At 34.3% G+C, this 17,359-nt stretch overlaps 1 protein-coding gene across 2 annotated transcripts in view; it reads right to left on the bottom strand.

Annotated features, from left to right (window-relative positions):
• The window catches only part of LOC115209717 (protein OS-9), an 82,846-nt gene that overhangs the window by 14,775 nt on the left and 50,712 nt on the right, over nucleotides 1–17,359 (bottom strand). The window contains exons 9-11 of one of the 2 annotated variants that reach the window (XM_029778211.2): nucleotides 15,760–15,854; nucleotides 3,855–4,007; nucleotides 1,466–1,573 (exon numbers count right to left, since the gene is read on the bottom strand). In XM_029778211.2, coding sequence (XP_029634071.1) covers nucleotides 1,466–1,573; nucleotides 3,855–4,007; nucleotides 15,760–15,854 — 356 coding nt within the window. The remainder of the gene's footprint in view (nucleotides 1–1,465; nucleotides 1,574–3,854; nucleotides 4,008–15,759; nucleotides 15,855–17,359) is intronic. The other variant, XM_029778212.2, reaches the window with a different exon arrangement.

Raw genomic sequence — 17,359 nt, 5'->3', positions numbered from 1 at the left:
GTATGAGAGAACTGTGAGAGGGGACGAAGCAGGTTCTTGTAGAATTGCTGCATGGTTATTCACATTTAGTGTGAGGGAGGGAAAGAATGAAGGAGTTATGATGGATAAAGTCATCAATAGTAACAAAAATGAATGACTGAGTCGAAAGTGAGTGAAGTTAAGAATGCTGACCTTTTGCAGACCCACTGAGATTGGTGGGAAACAAAAAGAGAAAGAAACTGCAACTCGTGAGTTGAAACAGTACGGAAACAATACATAAAATATGATTTATCATCACACTAGAGACCTGGCTGGAATCTTCTATCGTTTATCTTTTACTTGTTTCGGTCACTGGACTACGACCATGCTGAGGCACCGCCTTGAAGAAATTTAAATTAAATGGATCTTTTAAAGCCTGATACTTTTCTATCTGCCTCTTTTGCTGAACTGCTAAGTTATAGGGACATAAACACACCAACACTAGTTGATAAACTGGTGGTGGAGGACAAACACAAACTCAAAGATACACACACGCACACACACCACACACACACATACATACATATATATGGCGATGGGCTTCTTTCAGTTTCTGTCTACCAAATCTACTCATAAGACTTTGTTCAGCCCAAGGCTATAGTACAAGACACTTGTCCAAGGTGCCATGCACAGGGACTGAACCTGGAACTATGTAGTTGGGAAGCAAGCTTCTTACCACACAGCAATACCTGCACCTTTTTCAATATGCTACACCAAGAGGCATCAGAGATCAAAGACCTCTACCCATACAAAACTTCACAAATTAGTGGGTTGGTTTTGTTGTAGCCAATTAGTAAGACCAATGAATATCTTTTCACTGAATCTTCTCCAGCTTCTTCTATATTTTAATATATTTCCAGATGTTACCAAGCATGCAAAGCTTTGTCTTCTCACATGAAGTCTAATGAGCATAACCTGTTACTTCCTTATACTGTTCAGAAATTTTCAGATGATTTCTGTCCATCTAAAGACTTCAATGATTTTTCACACCATCTGTATAGAATACCTTTAGTATTCATCTCAGGAATCACATTTTCACAGCATAGATAAGCTTTCAGACTTGCTTGTTGATGTTCCTAGTCACACAGCTATGCTTACAATCTTTTAAAATTCTGTTAAAGGTAACCAAAGTTAGGTGATAAAATGAGTAAAAGATTAAACCCAAGTTTACCATCCAAAAGAGTAACAATGAAGGAAGCCTCTATATGGTCACACATCCTGCAAGAAATAGCCCCCAAATCATCATCATGAAATCAACACCAAAACTTGAGACAAGGAAGGACAAATTGAATAATGTATACCCAAAAAGGTAGGCTGGTCGTAACTATAATGCTTTTAATCACAAGCTTGCTCAATCAAAGTTGAGCTGAGATTAAGCAACAACAATGACCACCCAACAGTTATTCTACAAGATTATCTATCATTAGTAAGTTAATCCATTACTCACCTTTATCTGTTGCACTGTCAGATAGTTTGTCTGTTTGCTCTTCATCACTAGCAGCTGGTGTTACCCCATCAGGATCTGAGGATGGTGAGGGTGCATCATTTGCAGAGCCTGAATAAGGTTCAAAATTTGAAAACAATGAAAGAAAAAGAAAGTAATTTTTTTTTTTTATTGATACACACTGCATCAATGAAGAATGTATCTGTCTATGTATAGAGCAGAAACAGTCAACAGAAATGGTTAAAGCATCACCTTTCACCAGCAAAGTTTCATTTTTCTTATATTCTAGAATTATTTTTTAAAAAACCCAAAAAACTGCATGGTCTAATTAGAAATAAATCAAGATCTAGGAGAAGAATAAACAGATGGTATTTTATGAATGTGGCACAAACAAATCAAAAGTTATGTAAAACAGCTAATGATTCTTTCTACTGTAAGCACAATTTGTGGAGAGGGGGTGGTTAGTCACTTACATCGATACCAGTGCTCAACTGGTACCTATTTTCTCGACCCAGAAAGGATGAAAGGTAATGTACAACTTTGGCAGAATTTGAACTCAGAATGTAAAGCAGGAAGAAATGGCACTGAGCATTTTGTCCAGCATGCTAATGATTTCCAATAATGATTTCTAACATAGGTACAAGGCCCACAAACTGGGAGATGAAGAACAATTAAAACAAATCCAATATGATACAGATACTTTCTTTAGAAAGTTCAAAGGTTTAAAGTCAACTGAAACGAATAACAGGTGAAAACCAAAAGTAGTATATTCAATCAAATCACTGAAATCAGAAAATTAGATCAGAACAACCCACAAGAGAAGATGAAAGTGATAAAATCCAGAAGTGCCAAACACGATATTAATAACTGAACTCAGTTCTAGAAATAATATAATGGGTATAAATAGTCTAGACATCCATATCGTAACCTACAGTTTTAACTTAATTAACTGAAAGATTTGTGAATTGAAGACATTAGAAAAACCAAGAAACTACTAATTGTACTCCAAAGTTAATATAGATAATATATACATTTTCCCACACACATAGTGAAGATTAGAGCTGATGCAAACAGAAAATTATTCCAAAGCTACAGCTATGGCACACAAATACTTAGAAGCAAGCAAAGTAAAACTTGACTGATATAACAAGAAAAATTGGAAAAAATAATAACTTTTCTCTATATACAGGATCTTCGAAAAGTACAGAGATGCTGTCAGAAGAATAGGAGTTATTAATGAACTCAATGACAAAATTAGTGTGCAGGAAAGGATCAATCAGAGTTTGGTTTTCAATCTCATCCTGTTTATTACAGTTCTGTAAGTTATAAGAGTTCACACTGGCTACTCATGAGAACCCTTGAGTTATTTCCTGCCAGGGGCAAACCATGTGTTTACATAAGGAAGCAATAACATGAAACGAGAAGTTTATCTATAACAAACAAAAAACATATAATTACAGCGGAAAGGACATAAAGCAACAGAAAAATCAAAGAAGGCATTGGAAAACGTAATAAAAATCAGATCCCAGGATGCTGTCCCTCACAAATGAAATGACAAAATTGTGAGGGGTGACATTATGCCACATTATGAACCTGTCCAGCCCAAGGCATAAAAAAGAAAAAAAAGAAACACAATAAGCTTAAGTAAATGGTCAAAATTTTCAGAAGTTCTACATTGATCCAGTGAGCATTATGAGCATAAATTTTAACCAGTTGAATTTGACTAAAACGCAATGCATATTAAAAAACAGATTTTGTTTTTTTTGTTTTTTGGGGTTTTTTTATTTTAGATTTTGGTTCAAGGTGGAAAGGTGTTAATCATAGCATTGCAATCCACCAAGTTTGCTTAGATCCATATGATTTAGAGAAGTTTAATGGAGATTCATTAGAGAAATACTGCAATTGACATTTAGAAAATAAACTATTCATGCAGCTCTTATACATTCAGTAAGTATAGACTGATCTGTCAGTAGATTAGTGTATTAAGAATTCATTGCCTAGAAGATTAGTAAAGTGAAAGCTGACAAGAGACTGCATTCACCCTTTAGCATTCAGATTACTTTGTCAAATAAAATACTTAAATATTCACATTTTATAAAACTAATTCTGTATTATCTCATAGCTTTGAGATTTCAAAGATATGATTGCTTATTTTTAGAATGACATTGCAGAGTAGGTGAGAGAGGCTGGATCTGGCCAGTTTGAACATAAAATAGGGTTGGAATGGCTGGTTTGAATGTTAAAGGGTTAATCTGATAAACATTAATAAAAAGAGACCCTGGAAAACAACGAAAAGCAGTAAATTAAAGATTAGTGAAACTGATAATTAGTTAAGTAGAATTACAAAGTGTTATCAAAAATAATGATTAGTAAAGACAAATGCATTCCTTACTTGTGTCAGTTAAAGGGTCTTTATGCAGGTTATCTGTTTCTGAGGAATGACTTTCTGAATCCTCTTTAGCATCAGATTCCATGGAAAATTGTTCACCAACATTTTTTACATATTTTGAATAGTCTTTAATCATATTTTCGATTTTCTTCATCTCTGGCAAAGACAATACATATATATATATGTATATATGTATTATTGTTATTATCACTATTGTTTTAATCACTGTTTTACCATGTTAATATAGCTTGATTTGATAAATGTGTATGTATGTGTGTGTTTAATCATATCAAGTGTGATAAATAATATATCAAAAAAAAAATTGTGCAATATATAAAAAGTAATAGTAACTACATATAATCCATTGCAGTTATTAAGAGTTTCTTGCCATAAAGACAATTTATTAGACCAAGCCTTCGTTTATTCGGCCATTTAAAATATACTTTGCAAAAATAGTTTTCATTTCTGCTACAGTGCACAGCTCATAGGTAGTAGAAATGAGTTATTTCCCCCTTAAGAGTGTAATACATTTCAAATGTTAATGTTACAAAAATGAAAATATTACTATCAGAAAGAAAAAATTAGACTGGAATTAGAATAGAGACTTAACCCTTTGAGCCCTGACCTCCTGAAGCTTATTTTACCATATACCTGGCACTCCACCGGTGCTACAGTATAGAGAAAAATAAGACATCTACCAGTAAACCAGTGTTACGGGCTCAAAGGGTTAAGAGTGGTATATTAACAGGAGCATGCATGAACATATCAACAATGGGGAAAAAAGAGGATAGAGAGAAAGAAAGAACAATGAAAAGGGAAATTCAGAAAATGGAAAACAACAAAGGGAAGTATAAGCATTCATAAGTGAGCATAACTACATGCATTTGTGCACAGTTACTTAAGTGAAGGTGGCACAATCAAGTCACAAAACTGAGGTTTTTCCAAAGTGACTGCATTTCCTAAATAACTTTGAACAGGTGTTTTATCTCTTACTTGTTTCGGTCATTTTGACTGTGGCCATGCTGGGGCACTGCCTTGAAGAGTTATTTTAGTCAAACAAATCAACTCCAGGACTTAATTCTTTTAAGCCTAGTGCTCATTCTATTAGTCGCTTTTGCCGAACCACCAAATTATGGGAACATAAACACACCAATACCTGTTGTCAAACAGTGATGGGGCACAAACACAGACGCAAAGACACTCACGTGCACACATTCATATATACGATGGGCTTCTTTCAGATTCCATCTACCAAATCCACTCACAAGACTTTGGTCAGCTTGAGGCTATAGTACAAGACACTTATCCAAGGTGCTGTACAGTGGGACTGGACCTGGAACTATGTAGTTAGGAAGCAAGCTTCTAACCACACAGCCATGCCAGCATCTATGTTCAAATAGAACTCATAGATATGCAGGTTTTTGAGGATTCCTTTGTCTACTGTACAAAGATCAAAACTTTTGTAGAGTTTAGATATTTCAATAATTTTCCATTGAATGCTGTTGTTGCAAATTTCTCTTTTTCTTTAGTCAGTTGTAGTCAGTTTTGTCACTATTTTGATGTCTAAAAGAGGATGTATGTTTGTAGAATCTTTTCTTTGAATTTTCTTCAGTCATGCCTATGTATCATGTTCAATGTCAAAGTTTATAGAGTTAACCTATATAACAAATACTGGTGTTTTCAAACAAGCAAGTGGCCTGGTTTTATTGATGGGTATATGTGATGTTATGTTTTCCATATTTGAGGGATCACTTAAGCTTAACTTAAGATTTTGCCTGTTAAAAAATTTTAGATAATTATGATTGGTGGGAAGTGTTTACCTATTAAGATTAGAAAAGTGTTTGCAATATTAAATATATAATTGAGTGGAAAGATATAAAACTTGTGAAAAGAAGAGTGTAAACTATATGATTATGGCACATATTCTTTTTGAGGGAGCAGGTGAGAAATTGAGTGAGGAAAATTTGAGGAATTAACTCCCATAAAATGCAGGAAATTTAATACAAAACATCAAAGTCAAAATTGGGTGTTAACATTGTACACATGTGTAAAACAAAAATAAGAGGGTCAAATATATTACTGATATGATCATCATCATCATAATCATTTAACATCTGTTTACTATGCAGTCATGGGCAGGATAGTTTGACAGGAGCTGGAAAGGCCAGAAGCCATACCAAGCACAATTATCTTGGCATGGTTTCTACAGCTGAATGTCCTTCCTAACACCAATCACTTTACATAGTTTTGGGTGCTTTTTACATGGCACCAGCATGGGTGCATTTTGTGATACCAGTACATTTTATATGGCACCAATGCATTTTATGTGGTACCAGCACCAGTGCTGATGCTTTTTCTATGACACCAGCATTGAGAGAGCCACCAAAAACCTTGCAAGACAAAAAAATTAAAGCAAAGACCCATCAACTGGGGTGAAAAGCACTGGGGTGTGGATTTGTGCCAGTTGAGAGATTAAAGATATAGAGGGACTGAGATGGATACAAAACAAGGTATCACATTTTATTCACAATTATATTTCAGATATAGTAATTCTATCCTGAAATCTATAAGCTAGGAAAATTTATTTATTGAAAGGCAAACTGAAAACCCTTCTATTGATCTTATTGATGAGATAATGGGTGATATGATCTATGGAGTAGAGGGTTAATTGAGTTTTTTTTTAAAGGCTTTTCTGAAGATTTGATATAAATATCTTAGTAGTTAAATGTAAGGTAACACTAAGAAAATTTTCTATAGTTAAATTAGTGGCTATAGTCATTCTTAGACTAAAAGTATTAAATTGTGGATAATATCCTTCCTTTATTTGTCTAATATGTCCATTTGTGATTTTTTATAGAGTCAATCCATCATTTCTGCAAAGACCAAAAACTATTGTAAATTTTTTAATAAGTACATCCAAAATGTAAAATCCTGCAAATCTTCACACTATCATACAATCCCATTCTTACATCAAAAGAATCTATTAAATCAGATAATTTTTTAACCAGGAAGAATTGTCTTCATCAACGAATAGGATTTTCCAAACATGCATTATATATATATATATATATATATATATCATTATAATCTATATCATTATCATCTATGTTATAGTTCTGAGTGCATTAAAATAGACAGGAATTAGAGATAATAAGTCAAACTCAACAGTTCCATTGTTGCAGATTGATAACTGACTTAATGTTATAGTTCCAGTTATTTAAAATATTCTTACTGACAAAACCTGTCTCAGATTTAGCTGGGTGGATTAACCTATATTTAGAACTAGATACAATTATTTTTATGGTTTTTAATTCTTGTGTATGCTTGGAATGTAGCTAAGATAGTCTACTGTCAAGTGTCAGGATTTTTGCTACATTTTTCACTTCACTCTTGATGTTGTTATATATATGGATGCTTGTTTTAAGTAGTTTTGAATAATATTACATCTGAATATTATTATAATAATGTTGTCGGTATAGCATTGTGAACTGCTAGAAAGGCAAATGCAGTGCTTTAGAAAGAACTATCTACAGAAACATTATATTGATGGACCAAATACTGGAAGAGACACTTTGTTGTGGCAAAGCTAATCATGGAGAGGACTAGATTGGATGAAATATAGTTAGAGTTTGTACTAGGTAAAAGAATCATCAATATCAATATTCTCTTCTTAATGAGACAATTACAAGAGAAGTCCTAAACCAAGAAAAAATCAATATTCTTAGCATCAGTTTCCTTTGAAAAGGAATACCATGCCCCTTGGGTAGTGGCTGCCAAAACAACTGGGAGTGAAAGATTGGCTTGTAAAAGTCATGGAAGCCAAGTACAGAGGTGCTGTCAGCAAAGTAGAAGTTACTAATAAACTCAATGACAAATTAAGTGTGCAGGAAAGAGTCTATGGGTTTTCAATCTCATCCCATTTATTACAGTTCTGAAGGCCATAACAGAAAAGTTCACACTGGTTACTCATGGGAACTCTTGAGTTAAAGTAGAGGGCTAAGGGCTTGAAGATTTCCTGGATGTTGTTACAGACATCAAGATGTTCCCATAAACGAGCAGCCAAACAGTGATTGGCTGTTTTATGGAAACTAGGATAACAATTTGTTACAGGCCTATATATAGCATACTGCAGAGCTTGCATGCTAAGCAGTAAATTAGAGGAAGTACAGCTGAAGAAGTCAATCACAATAACTATAAACCTTAATAGAAATTTGGTTTAGGAGATAAAAGAAGATCAGGAGCAGGAGCAAATATAGGCTCCAGATTGAATAGAGTTAGAGACAAGGGAACTTCTGATCATAATGTAACATGAATTTTTGTCCCTTCTGAAAGGCAGAGTAGTGACTCAGAAAAGATTGGAGTAATTACAAGATCAGATTGCAAGAGAGCAGAAGTTGAAGTGTGCTAAGTAAAAAGGTCACAGGGTGAAAAGCAAGGGGTTTAAAACCAGTCATGGCAGCTGTGCAGCATCCTGCTATGTAGTAGGCAGACACTACCTACAACTGGCAGTAGTATCTACAAGCTGAAGGTTCCAATGTAAAAAGAGATGCACTTGCTTCAGATTGACACTGGAATCAAAGACTTTACTACAGAGGCAACAGAGATGGAGAAATTATGAGAAAGTGATGGCAAATTTAGTACATTGGGGAGGGATGTGAGAAAGAAAAGCTGAGACAGGAGTCTGTAGATTTACAGCAAACCAAGGTAGAGAGGAGGATGGTGTCAGTAGAGAGAACTGTTGAGGAAGCTGATGAATGTATTAGAGTCAGTGGAAATATTAAACAATGGAGACAAAAAGAATGAGCAGCTTTCTAGTAAATGAGATGGCACTGGTAGTCACTAATATAACACCTTAAAAGTCAGAGCAAAAATTTAAACTTCATTGTTGCCAACAAGCCGACTGACATAATTAAGAGCAATTTTATTATGCATCACTACTCTATTCATCTTTTAGCAGACATTTGTGGAGAAGGAAAAATAGTTTTCACCTGGCACAAAGGTACCTCCCTCAATACTACTCCCACATCAATTGCAGGGTCGTGTCATGCAAGTTATTTGGTGACCCCACTGGTGCTGGTGCTACTTAAAAACACCCAGTACACTATGTAAAGTAGTTGGCATTAGGAAGAGTGTTCAACCATAGAAACCATGCCAAAGCAGACAGTGGAACTTGATACAGCCTTCTGGGTTGCCAGCTCCTGTCAAAACCATCCAACTCATGCCAGCATGGAAGGTGGATATTAAATGATGATGATGATAGTACAAGAAGGAATTCAGTGAGACAGAAGTGAAAGGACACTGGTTTTGAGTGTGGTACTAAGGAGCTATTAAGATGCCATAGACAATGATGATGATGATGAAGATGATGACAATGATGTAAATGAATTCAACAGCCATGGTGAAGAAACAGTAAGGAAAATAAGTTACAGAGCTGCTGGGCATGGTTGGCATCACTCATTGTAGGATGGGGAGGGCAGTAGCTGGTTTGACATCAATAAGGTATGACTGCCAGAATAGTAGGTGAAGGTCAGGGTAAAGAGTGGGTGGAAGAACTCAACCTTCTTTTCACAAACAATAAAACTATAGTTTGATGGCAGCAAAACACGATGTGGAGAGGAGAAGAGGAGGAAACAGACAGCAAGAGAGAAAGCAAGTTAGATATCATAGAAGTAGTAACACAAATTTTATAGAGGAAACAACAAGGAAGAGAATAGAGAGACAAAGGAGGAAGAAAAGCCAGACTTCTAGACAACACTACTTACAGTGATTGCTGTAAGCAGTTGATGTGATTATTAGCAGCTGACAGGAATGATAATTTTTACAATATTTCTTTAGTTAGACTAAAAATAAACATTTCGCTGAAGCAATTTTCTTAACACGTTTTTTCTCCCCAAGTTAATGCATATGTATGTACATACACATGATAAATACCACTGTCTGTGTGTGTGTGTGCATATATGCATCTGTGTCTGTTTGTGCCTGCATACGTGTACAAGTGTGTGTGTGTGTATATATATATATGTATGCATGTATATATATATATATATATATTATATATATATATATATATATATACACACACACACACACACACACACACGCACATATGGAGTCTTTCAATTATTTCATTTATTGGGCTGGGGCACTGCCTTTAAGGGTTTAGTCAACCAAATCAACCCCAGTACTTATTTCATAAGCCTGCTACTCATTCTATGGGGTCTCTTGTTATGGGGACATAAAAGATAAAATAAAAAAACAATATTAATAGTCAAATGACGAAAAACAAACAGAAGCACACACACACACACACAATATATGCAACAGGCTGTTTCATGCTGCTTCAGTCCAATCAGTTGAAAATTAGCCCCAGCAACAGCTTGTGGGGTGGGGAGGGGCTTTGGGTTACTAACACTTTCAACTGACTGGTATCTTGTTCAGAGGAGGAGTCTTGTACTCCCAAGCTGTTTAAATGCCATGGGAACCAGGATAAGTAAGATCTGGCCTGCTGGATCTGCAGGCGTGATACACATGAATTGATCAAATTAGACATGAAAACAAACAACAACCACAAACCACTTGACTAAAAAGAAAAGACAGCATCAACTACAACTACACACACAAACATATGTACAAAGCTAGGTGTAAACCCCTATACCAAGCGTTCCTCAATTTGGAGAAGGCCTTTAACAGAATCCCTTGTACTGTGATCTGATGGTTGCTAAGGAAACTAGGAGTAGCTGAATGGCTTGTGAGCATCAAACAAGATATGTGCAGAAGGAGCAACTAGCAATGCGAAAATCAGCAAGGAGTTCAATAATGAAATTAGTGCACAGGCAGTGGTCCATTGGGGCTCAATTCCCAGCCTTGTCCCTTCAACTCCTGCTCGTTACAGTTCTTCAAACCATAGCAGAGTAATATAAGACCAGCTACTCTACTCCTGGAAATTCTTGCATGCTGATGACTTAGCTCTTATAGCATAACTTGCAGAAGAATTGAAACGAAAATTCCAGACACAGAAGTAAAATCTAGAATTGAAGGACTTTAAAGTAAACTTAACTGGAACAAAAGTTTTAGTAAATAAAATGACAGTGCGCTTCTAGTATCAGAAAAATAGCTGTGCTCTGTTTGTTAGAAAGGGGGCCTGTGAAAATTCTATAAGATCTACCCAGTGTAAATCTTTCTGAATACGCTAATTTGAGAAAATGCCCTAGCACCTCATCATCATCATCATCACTAACATCTTTATCTCCCTCACTACAACTCCTCCCACTCCATCTAGCCTCTTACTCAACCCATTCCATTGTCCTTATCACTCTCTGACACTCTCTCTCTCTCAAGGTATCTGACACCACACTTTCCTTCTTACTTTTCCCTTCCCTCATATTACTTCCTTCCATAAAGCTTTTTCTCCCTTAGTCTCTCCACAACCGCATCCCTCCTGTCACATTTTAACTTCTCACTCCCTCTTCGATTTTTACTCTCAGTTGTGTGGACTTCTTTAATTCCTTGAGTTACAAGGTGACTTCAAGGATGCCGGTGCCATGAAAAATATACCCAGTACATGCTGTAAAGTGGTTGATGTTAAGAAGGACATCCAGCTGTAGAATCCATACCAAAAACTACAATGTCTAAGCAAGACATAATCCCTAAAACTTGTCCAAGAAGGCTGTAATTTCAACATGAATAGTTTTAGATTCTGACAAAACATCAATCTATCCCAGCATGAAACCAGCTGTAAAATAATGATGACAGAATATATAACTTGCAATAGCATTAGGTTCCTCCTACTCAAGCCCATCATTCCTACTACTCTGGTCTTCTTTCTTTCTCATTATCCCCCAAACAGTTCTCTTTTCCCTCTCACCTGTACCTTTTATAATTTGTCCAATACATTGTCACTTTTGTTACTCTCTGCCCTATCACCTTTTTACAGCAAAAAATCCATTCCTCCCATCATACTGTAACTTCCCTCAACTCCCCACCAAAAGTCATTACTCATTCCAATTCTTTCTTTCAGTCACAAAAGCTCTTCCACCTTACAAGTTACAAGGCAACTTCACTAGTGCTGGTGGCATGCAAAAGCACACTCACTACAGTTTGTAAAGTAGTTGGCAAATCAAGCAGAGACAGCACATAATTAAAGAGGACTCATTAGTGTTGCTGAAGGTAAGACAACCTCACTAATGCTGGTGCCACAAAAAGTTGACACAGTATAATCTGTAAAGTGAATGTGTAAGGAAGAGCAACCAGGTAGAGATAGCAAGCTAAAATTGTGTCACTGAAGCAAGACATGGTCCTCCGATGCATTAGATCCTGTCACAGTGTCCAACCCCATTATCATGGAAAACAGATGCAAAATGATGACGATGACAAAGATAATTGATATATACACACTCAAACACTTACACACACACATATGCATATATGCATGCATACACACAAACATACATACATACATACATATAGACATATATGCTCAATGAAGTTTGAAATTCAAAGTTTAAACATTTAAAACAGCAAACACCCAACAAATATGTTCACATACATTTTCCATCACATACAAAACACATGCACAGCTCTACCATCAACATAAATAAAAATTATACATACATACACACAATATAAATTATATACAATAGAGAGGGTAAAAGGGTAAAGACCCCCTTCGGTCATGAACGAATATGGGATTGTACCTAGAAAGTTACCCCCTGAGACATAAATCTGGGCAAGGTTGTTTATGGAAGACCAGCAGTCACCCATGCATAACAGCCTTTGCTCTCCGCACCACCAATGTTATCCAAGGAAAAGGCAAAGGCCAATACAGCTTGGCACCAGTGATATCGCAACTCATCTTGCTCAAGAACAAAACATAGCCCTCATAATCTCATGACTGAGAGCCTAACAATCTAACCACTGCAGCATTAATCAAAGTGTGGGGGTTGAAAAGAAACTGGTTTGAAGCAATGACCAATATTTACAAATGACACTGGTTTGTATCTTAATATTGATTTCAAATTTTGGCACAAGACCAGCAGTTTCAGGAGAAAGGGAAACAGACGAAATACCTCCACGCATTCTGCTCAGTGTGCTAATGATTCTGCCAGTTCATCACCTTGGTTTTAATATCAATATTAATAATGATTGAAGACAGCGAGCTGGTAGCACTGTGAGCACACTGGGCAAAATGCTTAGCAGCATTTTGACCGTTTTTTACGTCCTAAGTTCAAATGCTGCCACGGTCAACTTAACCTTTCGTCCTTTTGAGAGTCAATACACCAGTTAAGAATTGGAGAAATCTAATCAATTTACCCCCTCCTCTAAACTTGCTGGCCTTGTGCCAAAATTTGAATCCCATATTAATAATGGCCTGCAGCCATTATTAATATTGATAAAGTGTATTTAATTACATATTCATATCTCAATGCTCATTTTAACATTATACATAATTTTTTTTCAAATCAAAACAATTTATTTTATTAAAGAATTACAATTATACTTTACCATTATAATAATCAATATTTGTAAGAAAATCTTATAACTCAACTTACACCCACCCAATATTAACTAAATAATCTCACCAAAATATAAAAATCTTATCCCTCAATATTTTCATTAAAACTAATTACCATAATAATTCATTTAAACTTACACATAAATGTAATATCAATAAACTTACTACAATAAAAATTGCATAGCATTTCTTAAAAATAATAACTATACCACATTAACTATATTTATTTAAATCACAAATTTAAACAATACAACAAATATTTTTTTTTATTTTGAGAAATATGATGAGAATATTAATTAAAATAAGAGCTATTAAAAATGCTATAAACATTCCAATACCTTCATTTCTCGATTGTTATAAATCTGAGATGATATAACAGATAAAAACACACATAAATATTAAATATATATTAAGTAAAGACTTCACTGTAGTAACAGTGAAGTCTTTACTTTCAAGAGGGTGAATGGATGGATGGATAGAGAAATAGACAGACAGACAGAAAAGCAGATAGATAAGATGATAGATACAAACACATACATAGGTATATATGAAGATTACATATATATATATATATATATATATATATATATAGGCAGTCCAGCGATGGGTTAGGTAGCCAAAAGTTTGAAGTCACTGACAACAAGATTCTTTTATAAGAATTACAAATCTGTACTCTACATAAGTACAGAGTAACCTACCATTCAATCAGGCAGTGTCAACAGCACTAAAATAAGTATTGTTTAGGAACAAACATACCAAAGAAACCACAACTTTCAAACACACTTACCCTATGTACAACAGTATTAGTAAATAAATTAAATAAGTAAATCTATAACCAACTCGTAAATATGCAACTAAACAGCTACCAAACCTTTAAGTCATACAAAAAATATTCCCTACAGTCTTCAATAGTATAATAAAAGTGAAAGCTTAATAACCACATTCAATCTAAATATAGGCAGGGTTAAACACTAACTTTAAAATTAAACTACAACAAAGAAACACATAAATATATGTACATCTGTATTGGTATTAATAGTAAACCTATAATAACTAAATTATATACTAAATAGCAACCAATCTTTAAGTCCATACAAATAATAACCCCACCAGTCTGCCATAGTTACTACTATAATAAAAAAGTGAAAGCTTAATAACCACATTCAATCTAAATATAGGCAGGGTTAAACACTAACTTTAAAATTAAACTACAACAAAGAAACACATAAATATATGTACATCTGTATTGGTATTAATAGTAAACCTATAATAACTAAATTATATACTAAATAGCAACCAATCTTTAAGTCCATACAAATAATAACCCCACCAGTCTGCCATAGTTACTACTATAATAAAAAAAGTGAAAGCTTAATATTCAATTCTCTCCAAAACAAAACACGACTGAATTTAATTTAACGAATAATATAATATAATAATTAAGAGTGAAATACATTATTTCATAATTCAAAAGTTAATAACAAAAACACGACATACTCATTAATATATATCAATTACCCTTACAAGCTTTAATGTGAAATTACCAGTAACTAAAGAAAAATTAAATTTTATCATATAGGAACTAATAAAAGTATACTTGTAATTAACTATTATTCTAAAACCTTCCTACGATTTATCAAAACTGTTTAAAAGATAGTAAAATTACAAAGCATTAACACTTAAATGTTTTATCAAACTTAAAAGACTATCTTAACTATTGACGATGTAGTGTGTAATTACTACTTCCTCCATTGACTTGAACAATATTGGTGATGTAGTAAGCAAATAACTTGCACCATAAACATTCTAAATCTTTACAAATATTTGCTAAGTTGAAGACTAGATATTACCCCATATTTATTTAAAATTTCAAGTCTCCCACCTAAACAGCGATTAAAAGTTTTAACCTTGTTTTACTAAATGTCTTAACAGTTTATTATTTTCCCAAAAATTTATTAGCATTATTAATAATAGTACTATATCTGACAATTTGCCCCCCAAAAAACACCATAAGCAATAAAAGAAGGAATTCTACAACTGAACCATGGCATTGAAGCCACTTGGAAACCAAAATCTTCTGTTTTATTATAAATGCCAGTACATATTTCATTATTATCCTTAACCCTTTCGTTACCAACCTGGCTGAAACCAGCTCTGGCTCTGAGTACAAATGTCTTGTTTTCATAAGTTTTGAATTAAAATCTTCCACCAAACCTTAATCACAATTTATGTTCCTAACACTAGCTGAATGATAACTGAGTTATTTTACTAAATTCTTTGTTATATTCAAAGTAATTGAAAGAAACACAGAGCATCTCAAAATAAATACAGTAACGAAAGGGTTAATTACTAAACTGAGAACTAAATATATACATACACAAACACACACAAACATACCTTTGTCTAAATAATTGTACATCCATTTTTCAGTTTCAGTTTGTGGTTCTTGGTGTTTTTCACTTTGAAGGATATCATTCAATTCTTTTTCAACCCTGGAACATAAACAAAACAAAAAAAATCATACAATGATCATTAAACTCTACATACAAGCACACATTAACAAAGAGGTATTCACACACACACACACACGTGCATGAATCAAGATGTCTAGAACTTAGTAATAGAAATATAAGAAATAAAAACAGCTTCACTTTATCTCTTGGCTTTCAAATAACTATCTACACAATTTGGGGGATAAATTTAAAAAGATATGTATAAAATATAAGGCAGTCACAGCTCACCCACAAGCATGTTCATGTGGTTAAGAAGTTTAGTTCTCAAAACACATGGACATTTTTCTACTTAAGCATCAGTCAACTGAAGCCTTGCAAATGAAACAAGGAAAAATGTAAACTGTGTTCATAGCCATCAAATGGATTATACGCCTCATTCGCCACATTGGGCACATTTAGTACTGTGCACTCTGTTGCTAATATTCAAGCTAAGTTTCAAGTTTGAGGGTATCTGGATGTGCTTCTTCCTACTGCAGTAACCCTTGAGTCATGCTTTCTTTTTTTTTTCTGCTCTTTCTTCTCACAACTATTAGAGACATGGCAAGCATAACGGACACTGCCCTTTTCACCTTGAAGTCATAAACATATAATAATTAACAATCTTAAATAATGAGCTAATCAATGAGTTGAAGTGCTGCTTGTTCATATCCCACCGCCAGAATGGTAGGAGTGCCTACAGAAATTGCATTTGCTGTTTCAGGTGGAAGGCTTCTGATGAAAAGGCCCTGCCTAAAAGGCTACAGTTTCTACACCTCAACAGCCCCGTTCTTTCTTCTGTCAATAGGCAGGTACTATAGAAAGCTTAGTTTGTCAGCAAAAGTCAAATGAGTTTAACTAAGGGTTTAGTTGCTAAAGTTACAAAATGTAAATTGAGGAGTAAAGAAAATGCTATCAAACTAATAAAATTCCCAATCGACAAATTGATGACTTTTATAGTAGCATTAATATGTCTGGTTAATGATGTTTCAGAATAAATTCATGATTAGTCACAAGTGAATTATTAAAGAAGAACATTGATAGCTGCCTAAGTGTGAAAGGATTTTAAAGGCATAAGCAAATGAGATATAATAACCTGCTGGATAAGACACAAGTCTACCACAGGAAGCATTCAAAGACAGATCTTATACTATCCCTGACAGCTAGGTAATATAGAATAAAGTTCTTCTGACGAAAAATAAAATATCTGCAGCAGGTTTGAACAATTCCAATTGACAGAAAATTTTAGAGATTTACATTAACCCTTTAACACTCAGATTACTCTGTCAAATGAAATGCATATTTATTAACATTGTTCTGAATTAACCATCATTATTTTGTAACCTCAAGATTTCAATGATGCAATTGCTTATTTTTTTGAATGCCATTGTAAGATAGGTACAAGAAGTCAGATTTGGCCAGTTTGAACAAAAAGGCTGTATATATCCAGTTTAAATGCTAAAGGGTTCAAATTTTAGCCTGCATTTAACTATGCTCTTTATGCAGAA

Source organism: Octopus sinensis, linkage group LG3, assembly GCF_006345805.1.
Source record: "Octopus sinensis linkage group LG3, ASM634580v1, whole genome shotgun sequence".
NCBI classification, from domain to species: Eukaryota; Metazoa; Mollusca; class Cephalopoda; order Octopoda; family Octopodidae; genus Octopus; species Octopus sinensis.
This window is presented reverse-complemented; position numbering and strand designations above follow the sequence as displayed.